The 17313-nt window shown below is 32.0% G+C and overlaps 1 protein-coding gene across 1 annotated transcript in view; it reads right to left on the bottom strand.

Moving 5' to 3' along the window:
- Positions 1–716: 716 nt before the first annotated feature.
- Positions 717–17313, bottom strand: part of sca (scabrous) — a 61294-nt gene continuing 44697 nt past the window's right edge. Inside the window, exons 3-4 of the mRNA XM_073990289.1 lie at positions 7900–8517; positions 717–2260 (exon numbers count right to left, since the gene is read on the bottom strand). Of these exons, the coding sequence (XP_073846390.1) occupies positions 1283–2260; positions 7900–8517 (1596 nt within the window). The 3' untranslated portion in view covers positions 717–1282. The remainder of the gene's footprint in view (positions 2261–7899; positions 8518–17313) is intronic.

Genomic DNA, 17313 nt, shown 5'->3' with positions numbered 1-17313 from the left:
ATTTTCTCATCTATAAACATTCTGGTTTCAAAATTCCATTTGTAAGCTCCTTTTGTTTAAAGTTGGTTCAGGCGCGCCGTGTTACAGAAGGTAGCCTAGGACGATTTTTTATTTGGGAGTTCCTTCCCTTCGCAAATTAAATTTGTGGGCAAAAATAATTTTAAAAATTTCCAATTGATTTTAAATTAAATAGTTCTTATCTGATAACATCAATGCATTGATACGTACATTTTAAATTCTCTGCATACATACATATATTCCGAATGAATAAAAGCATTTCCTGTAATTATTCAAATTTAAAACTAAAATGGGAAATGCAAATTTAAGTTCAATTTAAAAAAAATAATTATTTTTTGCATTTGAAAGGGCCATTGTAATTGATATTGAAAACAATGCAATGGAACAATTGTCCAGAATTAAAAAAAAAAAAAAAAAAAAAAAACATTTACAATGCATACATTTCTATAGGCAAGTTAAATGTTTTTTTTTTTCGGAAAATATTTAACATTCAAAAATGTCAAACCCAATTGTTATTAAAAAAGTTCTGAATACAACAATTCTTGCTAATTTGTTGTCTACTCAGAATATACATGTGAATGTATGTATGTGTGGTGATGTGTGCAACGGAAATGGGTATTTTTTGTAATTCAAGTTTCAACAGAAAATAATTGTAGCACTTATTTAATAAGCCTGCATTTCATTTTAATTTGTAATTGTTTTGTTTTTGTTTTAATGGTATTGACTTTTAATGGACGCTTATAGTTATTTGTTTGTTATTGTTTTCTCATTTTACTTTATACTAATGTAAAAAATGTTACATACATTTATATTGGATTTTTTTGTTATGGTTAGTATTACAAATTAAACAATAATAAAGATTAAAAAAAAATAATAAAATAAAAAACAAAACATATTTGTTAGTGTTTCATTATAACTATTTACAAAGAATGTGGGTAAAAATGTTTTTGTTTTCGGTGTGTGTGTGTGTGTTTCTGTGCATTTGAAGAAAGAGAAGTAGTGGGAGTTACTTCTCATTCTCCACCTGCTGCCGTTTTATTATCTTTTACCGATATGTACACAATCCGTACTGTACCGCGAACTATAGTAAGGTATGGCTTTGGTGGTTCTAACTCTAACAAGTTTTACGACAATTATCCAGCTAATGATCATTTTTCTCGTGTGTGTAAAAAAATGCCCTTAATTTATTCATAACTTAAGACGAATTGAGTGTGTGGGGGGATGGGGATATGGAAGGAATTCGGTGGTGGTGATAAGGAACGTTCTACACCGATTCAAAAGAATCTGTATTTGCATTATCATCAATAAGTCTTAAGTTATTTAAGGGTATCGACTTGTCAGAGTTTATTGTCGCTGTCGTCGTTGATGCTGATGATGGTGATGTCGCTGACGGCGTCGTCGTAACCGACTTTGCTATTGTGGCTGTGGCTGTTGTTGTTGCTGTCGGTGTTTGTATTGCCGCCACATTACCGCCGTAATTACACGTCTCATGTGACTGACGTTTGATCATCATTTGACTAGATTTAACGGCAATCCATTCATTGCGTTGCGCATCAAACCATGTCAAACCCAGATTGTAGCGACCATTTAAATTTGCATGCTGACAATGCGAGAACCACCACCCACCCTCATAGTTGGCAGCACAGTGCGTTTGTGATATGTCACGATCCACATCAATGGCCGAGAATTGCATACCCTGCTGATAGTCCAATGCATCCGAGGCATTACCACTATAGCCGGCAATATGCAAACGATAGCCATCGGACCGTGACGATATGTAAAATTGATTGTATTCGGCCAGCCAGACATTATCGTAAATGTCTTGCATGAGTACGCGTAGGCGTGTACAATTGTTCAGTGTTAAGTGATGTAACTGTTCATTGCCAATCCAAAATTCTCCAGCCGGTGAGCCAAAGCCTTTGGCATAGTCTTCCCATGAACGATTAAAATCTGCACTACCATCGTAACGTCGCTGTACCGTTGTCCAGCCATCCGGTGTACAATGGGCCATCTGGGGATGATGGTCACCGGCGGGTGCAATGAGATAGAGGCCATCATTGGATACATTACTCGCCGTTGGTGTTACTTCACTACAATCCTTGGGGAGTTTGGCAATAATTGATTCAAATTGCTGTTCAACATTTTCTAATTTGGCTACCAATGATTCGGCATTTTGGGGTTGTTGTTGCTGTTCCTCTTCGTTATCCTTGTCATTATGATGTTGGTGATGATGATTGGATTTCTGAAAAGAAAGAAGGAAACAAAATGAGAAAAAAATAGACATACAAGCTACAAGGCGATGAATAAAAAGAAATAAAATTGGTGGTAAGTTCTGCTGGACCGAACTTTAAGAACCCTCCACTAGAAATCCCTAAAACTAAAGTCCCTTTCGAAGTAGTTTCAAAACCTATTTGACAAATTTCTTTGAGAATCTATTCCACTGAGCCAATTTTGTTGGGTAATTGTGTCAGATTGAAAGATTGAAAATTGTTGGTATAACAAAAAAACCAAACTACACAACAAACAAATGAAACCAATATGAACGATATTATCTCTTTCAGCTTATACATCTGTAAAGAAAAAACAACAATAATCCACCCATTCATTTCTAACTTTTTGCTGATGAAATTTCATTCATGCCTTTTTGGGGAAATGAAAAAAGTAAAAACAGAGCAGAGCATAACAACAGAAATCTTTTCAAATTGCAGTGTAAACTGAAATTAAAGGCTTGGCGAACAAAAACAATAGGGGGATATGTATAATTCCTGGTTTTATATTACGAAACTCAAATCCCATACACACATACACTACCGCCCTAAGCATTCGCACAATAATGCATCCCAGATTCCCGAACTATTCCAGAGAATAGAGTTATGCAAACGTTGACACAACGTGACAGATTTGAATTTCGTGTTGGATGTTTTCAGTTTTTCTTTTGGCTACATATCTTGTTTTTGTTTTTTTTGTTGCTGTTTTTTTGTAAAGCTTGGGATGTGACTCAAAACCAAAACAAAGCTGAAAGAGTTTTCTATTGTTGACAAACAAATACATAATAGAAATAGCATGGAAAAACGTAGAGTGGATGGATAGAGAGACAATAGAAAAACCAAAATCAGTCAAACAGTTTTCGGTTAAATCTCCACAAAAGCTATACCACCGACAAATTGCACATAGCCGGAAAACAACAATAGGGACAATACTATGAAATATTATCCTGATGTTGTAAAGGCAGAGGGATACAGATAGATATGAACACAAAAAATAGGGAGAGCAGAAACGTATTGTTGTTGAGCTGTACATCTATTCTTGTATATCCATCCATCCAGCCAGCCATCATGTTTCATTTTCGTTTAATTGAAAATCTATTCAAACCCGTCATTTCTTTGTTGGAGTGGAGATCTATGTTATGCTTTATTCAGGGTACACCATTTATATTAGAGGTCTTCTAGCTATAAAATATACTAGAGCAGAGTATAGAGTAAATTATAGAAGGACTAGAGCAGACTATAGAAGGACTGTTAGCTATAGAAATTCCCTAAAGGACTTCGACATATTTTATTTAAAAATTTCTTAAAAATATTATTTAAAAAATCTACGTCTAAGGCTCAGATGATGGGCAAAAAATATTCTTTAAAAAATCCACGTCTAAGGCTCAGATGTAGGCAAAAAATATTCTTTAAAAAATCCACATCTATGGCTCAGATGATGGGCAAAAAATATTCTTTAAAAAATCCACATCTATGGATCAGATGATGGGCAAAAAATATTATTTAAAAAATCCACGTCTAAGGCTCAGATGATGGGCAAAAAATATTCTTTAAAAAATCCACATCTATGGATCAACGTCTATGGCTCAGATGATGGGCAAAAAATATTATTTAAAAAATCCACGTCTAAGGCTCAGATGATGGGCAAAAAATATTATTTAAAAAATCCAAGTCTAAGGCTCACATGATGGGCAAAAAATATTATTTAAAAAATCCACATCTATGACTCAGATGGGCAAAAAATATTATTTAAAAAATCCACGTCTAAGGCTCAGATGATGGAAAAAAAAAATATTATTTAAAAAATCCACATCTATGACTCAGATGGGCAAAAAATATTATTTAAAAAATCCACGTCTAAGGCTCAGATGACGTCTAAGGCGCAGAGATGAAGATAGGCAAAAAAATTATTTAAAAAAATCCACGCCTATGAAAAAAATGCAAAAAAAAAATATTTAAAAAAATCCACGCCTATGAAAAAAATGCAAAAAAAATATTTAAAAAAATCCACGCCTATTAAAAAAATGCAAAAAAAATATTTAAAAAAATCCACGCCTATTAAAAAAATGCAAAAAAAAATTATTTAAAAAAATCCACGCCTATAAAAAAATGCAAAAAAAATTATTTAAAAAAATCCACGCCTATGAAAAAATGCAAAAAAAATATTTAAAAAAATCCACGACTATGAAAAAATGGAAAAAAAATTATTTAAAAAAATCCACGTCTATAAAAAAAATGCAAAAAAAAAATTATTTAAAAAAATCCAGGCCTATGAAAAAAATTATTTAAAAAAATCCACGCCTATGAAAAAAATGTAAAAAAATTATTTAAAAAAATCCACGCCTATGAAAAAAATGCAAAAAAAAAATATTTAAAAAACCCACGCCTATGAAAAAAATGCAAAAAATATTATTTAAAAAATCCACGCCTATGGAAAAAATGCAAAAAATATTATTTAAAAAATCCACGCCTATGAAAAAAATGCAAAAAATATTATTTAAAAAATCCACGCCTATGAAAAAAATGCAAAAAATATTATTTAAAAAATCCACGCCTATGAAAAAAATGCAAAAAATATTATTTAAAAAATCCACGCCTATGAAAAAAATGCAAAAAATATTATTTAAAAAATCCACGCCTATGAAAAAAATGCAAAAAATATTATTTAAAAAATCCACGCCTATGAAAAAAATGCAAAAAATATTATTTAAAAAATCCACGCCTATGAAAAAAATGCAAAAAATATTATTTAAAAAATCCACGCCTATGAAAAAAATGCAAAAAATATTATTTAAAAAATCCACGCCTATGAAAAAAATGCAAAAAATATTATTTAAAAAATCCACGCCTATGAAAAAAATGCAAAAAATATTATTTAAAAAATCCACGCCTATGAAAAAAATGCAAAAAATATTATTTAAAAAATCCACGCCTATGAAAAAAATGCAAAAAATATTATTTAAAAAATCCACGCCTATGAAAAAAATGCAAAAAATATTATTTAAAAAATCCACGCCTATGAAAAAAATGCAAAAAATATTATTTAAAAAATCCACGCCTATGAAAAAAATGCAAAAAATATTATTTAAAAAATCCACGCCTATGAAAAAAATGCAAAAAATATTATTTAAAAAATCCACGCCTATGAAAAAAATGCAAAAAATATTATTTAAAAAATCCACGCCTATGAAAAAAATGCAAAAAATATTATTTAAAAAATCCGCGCCTATGAAAAAAAAGCAAAAAATATTATTTAAAAAATCCACGCCTATGAAAAAAATGCAAAAAATATTATTTAAAAAATCCACGCCTATGAAAAAAATGCAAAAAATATTATTTAAAAAATCCACGCCTATGAAAAAAATGCAAAAAATATTATTTAAAAAATCCACGCCTATGAAAAAAATGCAAAAAATATTATTTAAAAAATCCACGCCTATGAAAAAAATGCAAAAAATATTATTTAAAAAATCCACGCCTATGAAAAAAATGCAAAAAATATTATTTAAAAAATCCACGCCTATGAAAAAAATGCAAAAAATATTATTTAAAAAATCCACGCCTATGAAAAAAATGCAAAAAATATTATTTAAAAAATCCACGCCTATGAAAAAAATGCAAAAAATATTATTTAAAAAATCCACGCCTATGAAAAAAATGCAAAAAATATTATTTAAAAAATCCACACCTATGAAAAAAATGCAAAAAATATTATTTAAAAAATCCACGCCTATGAAAAAAATGCAAAAAATATTATTTAAAAAATCCACGCCTATGAAAAAAATGCAAAAAATATTATTTAAAAAATCCACGCCTATGAAAAAAAATGCAAAAAATATTATTTAAAAAATCCACGCCTATGAAAAGAATGCAAAAAATATTATTTAAAAAATCCACGCCTATGAAAAGAATGCAAAAAATATTATTTAAAAAATCCACGCCTATGAAAAAAATGCAAAAAATATTATTTAACAAATCCACGCCTATGAAAAAAATGCAAAAAATATTATTTAAAAAATCCACGCCTATGAAAAAAATGCAAAAAATATTATTTAAAAAATCCACGCCTATGAAAAAAATGCAAAAAACATTATTTAAAAAATCCACGCCTATGGAAAAAATGCAAAAAATATTATTTAAAAAATCCACGCCTATAAAAAAATGCAAAAAATATTATTAAAAAAATCCACGCCTATGAAAAAAATGCAAAAAATATTATTTAAAAAAATCCACGCCTATGAAAAAATGCAAAAAATATTATTTAAAAAAATCCACGACTATGAAAAAAATGCAAACAATATTATTTAAAAAATCCACGCCTATGAAAAAAATGCAAAAAATATTATTTAAAAAAATCCACGTCTATGAAAAAAATGCAAAAAATATTATATAAAAAAATCCACGCCTATGAAAAAATGCAAAAAATATTATTTAAAAAAATCCACGACTATGAAAAAAATGCAAACAATATTATTTAAAAAATCCACGCCTATGAAAAAAATTCAAAAAATATTATTTAAAAAAATCCACGTCTATGAAAAAAATGCAAAAAATATTATTTAAAGAAATCCACGCCTATGAAAAAAATGCAAAAAATATTACTTAAAAAAAACCACGACTATGAAAAAAATGCAAAAAATATTATTTACAAAAATCCACGCCTATGAAAAAAAAAATTATTTAAAAAAATCCACATGAAAAAAATACAAAAAAAATTATTTAAAAAATCCAGGCCTATGAAAAAAATGCAAAAAATATTATTTAAAAAAATCCAAATAACAAAAACAAAAAATATTATTTAAAAAAATCCACGTCTATGAAAAAAATGCAAAAAATATTATTTAAAGAAATCCACGCCTATGAAAAAAATGCAAAAAATATTATTTAAAAAATCCACGCCTATGAAAAAAATGCAAAAAATATTATTTAAAAAAATCCACGCCTATGAAAAAAATGCAAAAAATATTATTTAAAAAAATCCACGCCTATGAAAAAAATGCAAAAAAAAAAAATATTTAAAAAAATCCACGCCTATGAAAAAAATGCAAAAAATATTATTTAAAAAATCCACGCCTATTAAAAAAATGCAAAAAATATTATTTGAAAAATCCACGCCTATGAAAAAAATGCAGAAAATATTGATGCCTTGAATAATATTGTTTAAAAAATCCACTCCTGTGACTCAGATGATGCCTAGAAGATTATTATTTAAAAAATCCACTCCTGTGACTCAGATTATGCATAGAAAATTTTTGTTTAAAAAAACCACTCCTCTAACTCACGTCTGTTTCTCAGATGATGCTTCGAAAAATATCGCCTATAATCCTCGCCTATGTCTCCGATGAGGAAATATAATGGAAAGTAAAAATAATTTATGCTTTAATATTATCCCATCTTTTTCTCTATATACTTGGAAATGGTGTATTACCATGGTTTTTTTTTACACTTCAGTGCACTTGCTGGATGGCCACATTTTTCCCCAATTTAAGTGTTGGCGTTTCAATTCTAGTTACCCTAGTTTGTGTTGGAGTATCTAAACGTGAGCACACTCACAAAAACACCCAAAAAATAAACATCCATTCATTCATATCTTTCCACCCTTTCAACTCCTTACCTTATTTATATGGGGAACACCACGATGCTGACGATGCTGTAAAGCTCTTTGTATATCATCGACCATTGTTTGCAAACGATCCAATTGGTTACGCATTTCACCCACACTTGATTGCATGCGACGAACACCATCACGTTCATCCTGCAACGTACCAACACTGTAGGCCAATGCCTGCAATGAACGTGCCATATTTTTGCCTTCCTCACGCACCAAATTGTGTTCGGACATAAGTTGTGCCTGACCGAATTCCAATTTGGAAATTTCGTGACGTAAATCGGGTATATTTTTATCAACTTTCGTTTGTACTTGTTCAACATCTTCGAGTAGTTCGAGCATTGAGGTATGTAACTTATCCAAGGAAGCAATTTGCCGCGAAAGATTGAAATTGGCTTCCGCAACACGATGCTGTTCGATTTCGATGCTACGCACACGTTCACCAATACGATGATATTTCAATTCATTGAATTGACGCCTTAGCTGACGTTGTGCCAATTGTAGTTCATGCAACTGTTGACGTTGGTAACGGACATGACGCCTTTTGTGGTCGGCCAAAAGATCAACGGATGGCAGGGCTGCTGAAGGAGCTGTTGCTGTTGTTGTTGTTTCGGATGTTTCGAACTGTAAAAGAAGAGAGAGAGAGAAAAGAAAAAGAACATAAGGATGATGTTACAATGTTTGGTTTCTTTTATGTTTTTGGGGTTTATTTTGCAGTTTAATTAGTTTGTTTTCCAATTTTGTTCTTTATTTTCTTTGCAGCTGATTGCACATTCCTAAAAGTATGCTTTACACATTGTGGAAATGTCATGAAAAGGAAGGAGATTGTGGAATTTGTTTCGTCGAGATAGCAAGACAATATAATTGGTTTTCATAATAGAGAAATACAAATACCGTTACCATAGGGATTGAAGCGGAATTTCGTTAACATCACGGGGTTATAAGTGAAGTTCCCCCTCTGTGGCTTCCGAGATGTTTGGGGTAAACTTACATTTTGACATTTTAATTACTCGATTTGTGTAGTACATAATCGGGCTGATTTTGACAATTACTTGGCTTCCTACTATTGTTCTATAAAATAAATTTTTATGTACAACTAAATAAATTTAACCCATTCCATAATGTGAAAATTTTCCACCACCGCTCCTAAACCCTAAGTTCAGTTTTAAATTACTTACAAAACGATTTATTTTGTTCAAATAGTTCAAAGCATACCCTGAGGAGCTATTTGATTAATTTCCAAAAGTATGCTTAGTGCTGCTGCCAGGCTGTTATATAGAAAATGAATTTGCAAAGATTTCGCAAAGTAATGTAACGCTACAATTGTAAATCAATTTACATAAATTATTGAAGTGAAAACGTTTTACTTTCCCTAAATCGTTCTCCCTCCCGCACTCCCTCTCTCTCTCTGTCTATTTCTCTTTATCCCTCTTCCGTTCTATGACTATTGCAATTTTATGGCCAAGACAATTTATAAAGGATACGTATTCTCAAAACAAACTAAATTCCAATGAACTCCCACAGGGTAAACATTTAAACATTAAAATTTACTACAGAAAATAATAATGGAATATGGAGAAAGAAAGAGTGAACAAGTAAGCAAACAAAAACTGCTGCTATATCTCACTCTACACACACACACAATCGAAAAGGAAAAAAAAAACTGTCAGTGCTTTTGGCATATAATCACTGAGAACTGATTTAATTCCCTTGATAAACAGTGGAATGAACAAGCAAACAGACAAAACTCAAACGTACATCCTAGCACAAACTCCCATACACACACACACACAATTTCAACAATTGTAAATAAATGTACAAATGTACATATATAAAATATTGTGCAAAAATCCAGAGTTTCATTTTATTATACAAACATACACAGACAACGAATGCAAATACTTTATGCAAACAACAACAACAACGGAGACAATAAACCCGACTGGGTTATATAAAATGCAATGCGTAAGCAAAATGTTAAGAGGGGCATATAGGGGGAGAGAGGGACAACAAATTGTAGGAAACAACAGAAACAAATACCACTGACAGCAACAATAATAACAAAAAAATTGCACACACACATATAGAACAAAAACAATATTAATGATCTGAATATGTCAGCGAATGACAATACAAAAGAATGTCATTAATTTCTACAACAACAATAACTCTCACCCACACTTTGACGCATACAACAAATAGACGTGAGTGAGTCTGTTGAAAATAACAACAATACAAAGGGCGACAAAAAAAACAACTGTAGAAAAAAGAACCAACATCATTGGCAACAATGACACAGCATACAATAGCCATCAACCGGACAGACAGACAGACCAACTATTAACAACAACACATATATATATTAACAACAATAAACAAATAGGTAACACCAACAACAACAGAAAGCTACAGAAGAGAATGCTAATGACCAAATTGGAGATTTTTTGTTAGGCTTTAAAAAAGAGACTCAAAAAGGACATTAAATGTGGATTTTATAATTTTGGGGATTTTTAAAAGAATTTTTGGACGATGCAAACAGGACATTAGACAGGGATTTTTTAAAGAATTTTTGGAGCACCATGCAAAAAAATGAACGTGGATTTTTTAAGGAATTTTTGCAGGACCTAAACCGAAAATTAAACCAGGATTTTTGAAAAAATTTTTGGTGAACCCAAACAAAAAAAAACGTGGATTTTTGAAACAATTTTTGGAGGACCCAAAGAGAAAAATAAACGTGGATTTTTTAAGCAATTTTTGGAGGACCCAAAAAGAAAAATAAACGCGGATTTTTTTAAGGATTTTTGGAGCACCCAAGAAGAAAAATAAACGTGGATTTTTTAAAGAATTTTTGAAGCACCGAAGAAGAAAAATAAACGTGGATTTTTTAAAGATGTTTTGGGTGACCCAAGCAGAAGAATACGTTAATTTTTAAAGAATTTTTGCAAGTCCCAATCAGGACATAAGACGGGGATTTTTTAAAGAATTTTTGGAAGTCCCAATCAGGACATAAGACCTGTTTTTTTTTAAAGATGTTTTGGGTGACCCAAGCAGAAGAATACGTTAATTTTTAAAGAATTTTTGCAAGTCCCAATCAGGACATAAGACGTGGATTTTTTAAAGAACTTTTGGAGGTCCCAATCAGGACATAAGACGTGGATTATTTAAAGAATTTTTGGAGGTCCCAATCAGGACATAAGACGTGGATTTTTTAAAGAATTTTTGGAGGTCCCAATCAGGACATAAGACGTGAATTTTTTAAAGAATTTTTGGAGGTCCCAATCAGGACATAAGACGTGGATTTTTTAAAGAATTTTTGGAGGTCCCAATCAGGACATAAGACGTGGATTTTTTAAAGAATTTTTGGAGGTCCCAATCAGGACATAAGACGTGAATTTTTTAAAGAATTTTTGGAGGTCCCAATCAGGACATAAGACGTGGATTATTTAAAGAATTTTTGGAGGTCCCAATCAGGACATAAGACGTGGATTTTTTAAAGAATTTTTTGAGGTCCCAATCAGGACATAAGACGGGGATTTTTTAATGAATTTTTGGAGGTCCCAATCAGGACATAAGACGTGGATTTTTTAAAGAATTTTTGGAGGTCCCAATCAGGACATATGACGTGGATTTTTTAAAGAATTTTGGAGGTCCCAATCATGACATAAGACGTGAATTTTTTAAAGAATTTTGGAGGTCCCAATCATGACATAAGACGTGAATTTTTTAAAGAACTTTTGGAGGTCCCAATCAGGGCATAAGACGTGAATTTTTTAAAGAATTTTTGGAGGTCCCAATCAGGACATAAGACGTGGATTTTTTTAAGAACTTTTGGAGGTCCCAATCAGGACATATGACGTGGATTTTTTAAAGAATTTTTGGAGGTCCAATCAGGACATAAGACGTGGATTTTTTAAAGAATTTTTGGAGGTCCCAATCAGGACATAAGACGTGGATTTTTTAAAGAATTTTTGGAGGTCCCACTCAGGACATAAGACGTGGATTTTTTAAAGAACTTTTGGAGGTCCCAATCAGGACATAAGACGTGGATTTTTTAAAGAACTTTTGGAGGTCCCAATCAGGACATAAGACGTGGATTTTTTAAAGAACTTTTGGAGGTCCCAATCAGGACATAAGACGTGCATTTGTTAAAAAACTTTTGGAGGTCCCAATCAGGACATAAGACGTGGATTTTTTAAAGAACTTTTGGAGGTCCCAATCAGGACATAAGACGTGGATTTTTTAAAAACTTTTGGAGGTCCCAATCAGGACATAAGACGTGGATTTTTTAAAGAATTTTTGGAGGTCCCAATCAGGACATAAGACGTGGATTTTTTAAAAACTTTTGGAGGTCCTAATCAGGACATAAGACGTGGATTGTTTAAAGAATTTTTGGAGGTCCTAATCAGGACGTAAGACGTGGATTTTTTAAAGAATTTTTGGAGGTCCTAATCAGGACATAAGACGTGGATTGTTTAAAGAATTTTTGGAGGTCCTAATCAGGACATAAGACGTGGATTTTTTAAAGAATTTTTGGAGGTCCTAATCAGGACATAAGACGTGGATTTTTTAAAGAATTTTTGGAGGTCCCAATCAGGACATAAGACGTGGATTTTTTAAAGAATTTTTGGAGGTCCCAATCAGGGCATAAGACGTAGATTTTTTAAAGAACTTTTGGAGGTCCCAATCAGGACATAAGACGTGGATTTTTTAAAGAACTTTTGGAGGTCCCAGTCAGGGAATAAGATGTGGATTTTTAAAGAATTTTTGGAGGTCCCAATCAGGACATAAGACGTGGATTTTTTAAAGAACTTTTGGAGGTCCCCATCAGGGCATAAGACGTGGATTTTTTAAAGAATTTTTGGAGGTCCTAATCAGGACATAAGACGTGGATTTTTTAAAGAATTTTTGGAGGTCCTAATCAGGACATAAGACGTGGATTTTTTAAAGAATTTTTGGAGGTCCTAATCAGGACATAAGACGTGGATTATTTAAAGAATTTTTGGAGGTCCTAATCAGGACATAAGACGTGGATTATTTAAAGAATTTTTGGAGGTCCTAATCAGGACATAAGACGTGGATTTTTTAAAGAATTTTTGGAGGTCCTAATCAGGACATAAGACGTGGATTTTTTAAAGAATTTTTGGAGGTCCTAATCAGGACATAAGACGTGGATTTTTTAATGAATTTTTGGAGGTCCTAATCAGGACATAAGACGTGGATTTTTTAAAGAATTTTTGGAGGTCCTAATCAGGACATAAGACGTGGATTTTTTAAAGAATTTTTGGAGGTCCTAATCAGGACATAAGACGTGGATTTTTTAAAGAATTTTTGGAGGTCCTAATCAGGACATAAGACGTGGATTTTTTAAAGAATTTTTGGAGGTCCTAATCAGGACATAAGACGTGGATTTTTTAAAGAATTTTTGGAGGTCCTAATCAGGACATAAGACGTGGATTTTTTAAAGAATTTTTGGAATTTTGAGCAGACCCAAAGAGCAGTGTAAAAATTGATTTTTAAAGGAATTTTGAGAAGACCCAAGGAGCAATGTAAACTTGGATTTTAAAGTGAATTTTGAGAAGACCGAAAGAGCAGTGTAAACGTGGATTTTTAAAAATAAGAAAACAGCGCTGTAAACGTGGATTTTTAAAAATAAGAAAACAGCGCTGTAATCGCGGATTTTTAAAAATAATAAAACAGCGCTGCAAACGTGGATTTTTAAAATAAATTTGAGAATTCCCAAAGAGCAGTGTAAACGTGGATTTATAAAGGAGTTTTGAGAAGACTTAAAGAACAGTGTAAACGTAGATTTTTAAAGGAATTTTGAGAAGACTCAAAGAGCAGTGTAAGCGTGGATTTTTAAAGGAATTTTGAGAAGATCCAAAGAGCAGTGTAAACGTGGATTTTTAAAGGAATTTTGAGAAGACCAAAAGAGCGGTGTAAACGTGGATTTTTAAAGGAATTTTGAGAAGACCAAAAGAGCGGTGTAAACGTGGATTTTTAAAGGAATTTTGAGAAGGCCCAAAGAGCAGCGTGAAAGTAGATTTAATGAATTTTGAAAGGACCCAAAGAGCAGCGTGAAAGTTGATTTTTAAAGGAATTTTGAGAAGACCCAACGAGCAGCGTGAAAGTTGATTTTTAAAGGAATTTTGAGAAGACCCTACGGGCAGCGTGAAAGTTGATTTTTAAAGGAATTTTGAGAAGACCAAAAGAGCAGTTTAAAATTGGATTTTTAAAGGAATTTGGAGTAGACTCAAAGAGCAGTGTAAACGTGGTTTTTTAAAGGAATTTGGAGTAGACTCAAAGAGCAGTGTAAACGTGGATTTTTAAAGGAATTTTCAGAAGACCCAAAGAGCAGTGTAAACGTGGATTTTAAAAGTAATTTTGAGAAGACCCAAAGAGCAGTGTTAACGTAGATTTTTGAAGGAATTTTGAGATGACCCAAAGATCAGTGTAAACGTGGATTTATAAATGAGTTTTGAGAAGACCCACAGTGGACCGTAAATGAGATTTTTTGAGTGGACCATAAATAAGGTTTTTTTAAGGAATTCTGAGAAGACCCAAAATGAACCACAAATGAGGTTTTTTTAAGGAATTTTGATAAGACCCAAAGTGGACCATAATTGAGGTTTTTAAGGAATTTTGAGGAGAACTAAAAAAGTCCGATGTCTGAATATAATCTTACCATCACGAAAATCAATAGACCAAAATCAAACATGGTTTTCAAAATTAGATGATCTGCGTAAAATATCGGCATGGTGGGAAATCTATGATCGTTTACAAGTCACCAAATTGGCATCATATTTTTCATAGATTTTCTCATATAACATGTACCATGATCCGTACAATTGACTAACTGCTTAACTGACATACAACTGCGAAAAACTGAAAATCAAATGTTTTCGTATTTGTTGTTGTTTTTTTCGTGTCTTTTTATGGTTATTGCAATTGTCAATCGCAGATAAACAACATAAAAATAATGTACATCAATCTGTTGTCAATTGATAACGATGTTTGCGGGGTAGGCTGCTACGGGGTACATACACACCCCCTCCTAGCAACTGGCAGATATGTATCAATGTGCAGAGACTGATACAAAAAGTACAAAAATGTTAACAACACACGATTGAAATCAGCCATTCATTTCCTATCATTAAGAACATGGGAATTCTACAGCCAAAACAGCAAACAAAAATAATGGCGAACATAGATCTGACAATACCTCAAATCTTGTTTTGTGGCAATGTACATACATACAAATATTCCCAATTGTATGTTTTTGTTATGTACAATTTTAACAATTGTTGCTGAATTAATGATGAATCATTTGCAGTTTGGTTTTATGCAGGATATTTGGTTTACGTTTTCTTTTGTTTAATTTTTTGTGGAAAATACAAGTGGAGCAAAAATATTACCTTGGGACAGTTTTTGATTTAGTTCAAGTACAACAAAGTGTCCAAAATTGTTGGCAAGTACCAATGTGCAGCAATGATTAGCATGTCCAACTTACAAATTGTGAATACAAGGCTCTGACAATAAAAAATGAGTACGTCTTTGAACAAACATTCTAGGAGGAACAAGGACACTATTTCAAAATTTCAACATATTGGGAGGGACAAGCACAATATTTTAAAAATGTCATGTTTTTCATTAGCTTCACATGTTTTTCAAAAAAAAAAAATGAATAAAAAGAAAAAGAAACGTTACAACAAAATATAAAAATATGTCAATATGTCATATTCACTCACGCTTTTGATCAAGGGAGCTCTTAAACTAAAAGAAAAGGCAAAAACCAACAATAGCATATCATCAATACATGTCCATCGAATGTCCAAATTGTAAGAACCTTACACACCACAGGGAAGAGGGTAGAAAAACCCATTATATTTTTAATTTACGAAAAGTGACCACAAAAAAAGAAAAAAAACGGTAACACAAACATGTCATAAACATGTCATGGTTTATAACAAAATTTTAAAATCATGTCAGCACAACCAGCTCTTATTCCCTGCTCAATAACTTGGCTGGGTACGAGAGCAACAAATGACTGGCGACTGGGGTGCTTTGAAACTGTTACCTTTAAAGTTCGACATTGAGTGTGCAGGCGTGTGTGTGTTTCGAAGGTAAACATAATTTAATATCTTACCTTCCACAAAAAAACATCAAAAACCATCGACAAAAACTCAAAGCAAAGGACTGAAACTGCACTGAATATTGAACGATCGAACCAGAACCTGATACACAATAAACATTGAACAGATGTTGACTAATAATTTTCACATGCCAAGACAAAAAAGAGGCAAAAAAAGCGCACACACTGCAAAGCATAATAATTTATGGTCAGCAACAGGACCAAAAAAATAGAAGAAGAAGAAGGGAAGGGTACCTACATACCTGGGAAAACCAGGGCTAAACACAAAAAAAGAAATAAGGTCAGCTGTGTGTGGACAAATTACCGTGTGAAGTATTGGGGTCAAAATGATGGGAAATTGTTTTGCTGTGCTTTTTGGGGAGCTAAGGGCCAAATATTATTGCAATATGGGCATTGTGCAACATGTTTAAAAATTCACACGCTTGATGTTGGCAGGTAATATGTGTAGGTACAGTAGTTTGAAAAATTGCAGAAATATTTGTGCAGTTAAGCCAAAAATTCATTTATCTTAAATAAATATGATATAAAATAGGAAATTTGTTATACACTAAAAAAATTAAACTGGGCAGCTAAAGCCAAAACGCAGCTAAAACCAATGCAGCTGCGTGAAAACTACTGTATATATAAAAAGCAAGAGTATTAATTTATATAAATACAAATCAAATGTCGTTCGTTGGTAATGGCATAAGTTGAGAACGGCTACACCGATTTGGATAATTCTGTTTCTTTTTGAAATGTTCGTCATAACCCAACATAGGTTTTTATGCAAAGAAAATTTCAAAAGGCCCACTTTTTACAATTTTCAATTTGAATCTTACTACAAAAACTACTGAACTGATTTTCCTGAAATTGTCACGGAATATACAGGGATACACATTTAGTTTCGTAGGGGGCGGGGTAATTCCCCCATACCCTATATATTTTAAAAATGTTATATTTAAAATAATTACGAATGTAAGGGTTTGGAAATTACTTTGCGAGACAATTGTGGTTGTTTCTCCGACCTACTTTACATAGCTACCAACTTTTTTAGGACCCAAAGGCTGGACAACGCCCAATTTTTAAAATATGTTACATCTAAAAACTACGGAACCGATTTTCCTAAAATTTTCAGGGAATGTACAGGAATGGCCTCCGCTAGAAATAGTATGCATATTTTCTTGAATTTCAAAGGGGGCGGGGCACTTCCCTTTGTCATATTTAAAAAACGTAAACATATTTTATGAATAAAAATCAAATGCCGTCATAACTACGGCGACCAATATTTTTGA

The sequence above is a fragment of the Musca autumnalis genome, unplaced genomic scaffold (genome assembly GCF_047663935.1).
Source record: "Musca autumnalis isolate F117 unplaced genomic scaffold, ASM4766393v1 scaffold_5, whole genome shotgun sequence".
In the NCBI taxonomy this organism is placed as follows: domain Eukaryota; kingdom Metazoa; phylum Arthropoda; class Insecta; order Diptera; family Muscidae; genus Musca; species Musca autumnalis.
This window is presented reverse-complemented; position numbering and strand designations above follow the sequence as displayed.